Consider the following 3,699-nt stretch of genomic DNA (forward strand, 5'->3'; position numbering starts at 1 on the left):
ATTTCAAGTTTGAACTTATAATTTTTGGATGCTCCAATAAGTTTTATAGTCCATAAATGTTAGTCACTCAAATAAATCGTAAACCAAAATCAAATCAATATTAATGCGAATAAAAGACATTCAATTCAATTGTACTATGAATAAAAATAGTGTTGCATATCTATTTTTTAGTTTTTCCATGATTTAGACAAAATGTATAACTTATTTTTCTTTTAATGGTTAGTCATGTAAATAATAGTACTTATTAGTCATAATTTTAATTTATGTTTGTTTTCATTATGGCTTATTAATAATATTTATTTTATGCTATTTTATTATCTTTATTGTTGAATATTTTAGTACAATGTCATGACTCATCTCATATTTATGTTATTTTATTGAAAAACACCTTATGTAGTTCTGTCTTACTAGGATTAAAGAAATATTTGGAGCACAAATTTTACGTTTTGTGCTATGAAGACTTTATGAAAAAAAACTGAAAAAATCCGAAAATCCGAAAAATCCGGAAAAAATCGAGATTAAAAAAACTGACTTTTATTGGTTTGGTTTGGTATTTAAATTTAATAGCCCGATATAATTGGTTTGGTTTGGTAATTAGAAAATACGAACCAACCCGACCCATATACACTCCTACTGAAAAGGGTAGGATATACGCATTCTTACCTCTACCCTGAAAGGGCCGAGAAGCTTTTTCGGGAAGACCATAGTCATTTCATTTGTCACACTCCAAAAAGTATTACTTTCATGAATTGAAAGAGCTCAACTTCATTTTCAAAATGACGGTATAGTAAACAACAACAACAAATATCTAGAAGTCATTATTAATTGTCTAAAGCTTGCCACTTATTCTTTTTTAATAAATAATAAATAGAGAGAGGAAAATGACCATACTTCGGTATTGTTTTATTGTTTCTTTGAAAAGTAAGAAGTTCTCTACTCGAGTTGCGAAGTCAGCACCTTCATTGACATGCATTAGAGATTGTCTTTCTTTGGTGTTAATCTTGAGCTAAGATTAAGAAATCTAGGGTACTTCGACAAAATCAAAATTGGCTAATACGACATGTTATTTTTAATTATTTCATACTTGATTAGCTTTTGATTGCAATTTTAATTATGAACACTATTGACGTGTAATTTTTATACACTATTGACGTGTAATTTTCTTACGGCATCAGACAAAAATGACTTAATAATACTCTCTCCGTTTCAGTTTATGTGAACATGTTTACTTTTTGGTCAGTTCCAAAAAGAATGACCTATTTTAAATTTGGAAATAATTTAGCTTAAACTTACAATTTTACCCTTAATGAGAAGTTTTTATAATCATACAAATACTCTGAATCCTTTTTGACTTATTTAGGACCACAAATTCCAAAAAAAATTATTTCTTTTTAACTAATGTGCTCACTCAAACAGGTTCACATAAATTGGAACGGAGGGAGTATATAATATAATCATATTAAGTTTGACATGGTAAATTGGAAAATAAAGTAGTAATACATAACTTGCTACTATAATGGAATCTTTTTAGACAACATTGCACAAAACTTAAATCACAAATTATTGTCCATTTGGGTCATATCAAAATTTTCTTTTCAAAAATAAAGCCGTCAGATGCCAAATGTGCAGAGAAATAGGAGTACTAAATATCTTATCAACAAAGAGCAATAAGACACCAAAACATGTGGTTATAATCCTGAGTCCTGACTCTCATTCTCCAGACCAAGACCCAAACAAAGCATAAAAGAACTAAGAAATCCACACTTTGGCTTCCACTTGCATCCATTTCTGACCAACAGAAAGAACGCAAGAGGCAACCAAAAACACAAAAACCTTGATTTCCCACAAAGAAATCTGAGATGGGAATAGTTGAAGAAGCACACAACGTCAAGGTTTTAGGGACAGGGGATCGGACCATAGTTCTAGCTCATGGATTTGGGACAGACCAATCGGTGTGGAAACATCTGGTTCCTCATCTAGTTGACGATTACAAGGTTGTCTTGTTTGACAATATGGGTGCTGGAACTACCAACCCGGACTACTTTGACTTTGAAAGGTATTCAACCTTAGAAGGCTATGCGTATGATGTGATTGCTATTTTGGAAGAACTCCAAATTCCTTGTTGCATTTATGTTGGACACTCTGTTTCTGCTATGGTTGGTGCCATCGCTTCTGTTGCCCGTCCCGATCTCTTCACCAAACTTGTTACCCTCTCTGGTTCTCCTAGGTAATTAATTTCCTCTTTTTCCTTTACCTTCTTACAATTTACTGGCGTATATTAACGTTTGACTATTTCTCCTTGTCACAATTTGATGTTCTTAAGGACAGTTATTTCTTACAAGTTACAACTATTTACCAACTAATCGAAACCACAAAGCATATTCTTGATTTAAATTAGTGAGTGCATTGATTCCGTGCTTGCATTTCCCCTGATATTACCTAATCTCTTAGGTGGAATTTAAAGAAAGAATAGCAAACTTTAAATGAAGAGTAGTCATAGAAATAGAAAGAGAGAGCTATAGTACAATAGCTTTTTGGTTTATTATAATAATTTAAACAAATCATTCAGCTGGTAAATATGCGAATCATTAGCTAATTCTTTTGTTTTCTAATTGAACATGTTGGTTCTCTACGTTAGGCCGACAGTTGTTTGTTAGGTTTATTTATTATTACAACGGTGTGCTGGATCCTTTTTTTATTTGGCTTAGAGATAGTTCTATGAAAATTATTAAACTTACCCTTCTAACTTGAATTAAAATATCTAATTAGGTATTTGAACGACGTGGACTATTACGGAGGATTCGAACAAGAAGATCTGGATCAACTGTTTGAAGCAATGAGATCAAATTACAAGGCATGGTGTTCTGGTTTTGCACCTTTAGCTGTAGGGGGTGACATGGATTCAGTGGCAGTACAAGAATTCAGCAGGACATTGTTCAATATGAGACCAGACATAGCATTAAGTGTGTTACAAATCATATTCCAAAGTGATTTAAGGCATTTGTTGCCTCATGTGACTGTTCCCTGTCATATAATTCAAAGTATGAAGGATTTGGCTGTACCAGTGGTGGTTTCTGAATACCTTCACCAGAACCTCGGCGGCGGATCTATCGTGGAGGTAATGTCGACGGATGGCCATCTGCCGCAGCTGAGTTCACCTGATGTTGTTATTCCGGTGTTGCTTAGGCATATTCGTTATGATATTGCCGTTGATTGATTAGTACTACGGTAGTAAGTTTGCTAAATGGAATTCATAGCAAAGCAATCCCTATGATTGCAACTATGCAAATTTCAAATTTCAAATGATGGAAAAGTGTCGATCAATAAATCAATTGGGTTTCTCTCCTACACTAGTTGAGAACTTGAGATCGGCTATGTGATCCGCTAATTTCATTCCTCTAGTATTAATAAGGCCAAATACATAGAGAGTCCCTTAAAGTTGGCTCCAAATTCCATTTTGACACCTCAACTTACATTATTTCTTATTAAACACTTAATCCCAACGTAAAGTATGCCTATTAGGCCATCGTCTAACCACCAGTAAACAAAAGTAACAGTGTGAAATCAGACGCGATGACGTGGCAAAAAAACAAATCAAATTACATATTATTTAACCAAATAATATATTAACAATATACCCCCAAAAAAATATAAACTTTTTTCCTTCTCCACCTTGCCTCTCTAATCGTCTTTTTCTCT

The 3,699-nt window shown here is 33.2% G+C and overlaps 1 protein-coding gene across 1 annotated transcript; it reads left to right on the top strand.

Annotated features, from left to right (window-relative positions):
- The first annotated feature begins 1,578 nt into the window (after positions 1–1,578).
- Positions 1,579–3,348, top strand: LOC104085209 (probable esterase D14L). Its single transcript, XM_009589197.4, has 2 exons — positions 1,579–2,227; positions 2,770–3,348. Exons 1-2 carry the CDS (start codon positions 1,860–1,862, stop codon positions 3,215–3,217), a joined length of 816 nt encoding a protein of 271 aa, XP_009587492.1. The 5' UTR covers positions 1,579–1,859; the 3' UTR covers positions 3,218–3,348.
- Positions 3,349–3,699: the final 351 nt, after the last annotated feature.

Source organism: Nicotiana tomentosiformis, chromosome 2 (assembly GCF_000390325.3).
Source record: "Nicotiana tomentosiformis chromosome 2, ASM39032v3, whole genome shotgun sequence".
Lineage (NCBI taxonomy): Eukaryota > Viridiplantae > Streptophyta > Magnoliopsida > Solanales > Solanaceae > Nicotiana > Nicotiana tomentosiformis.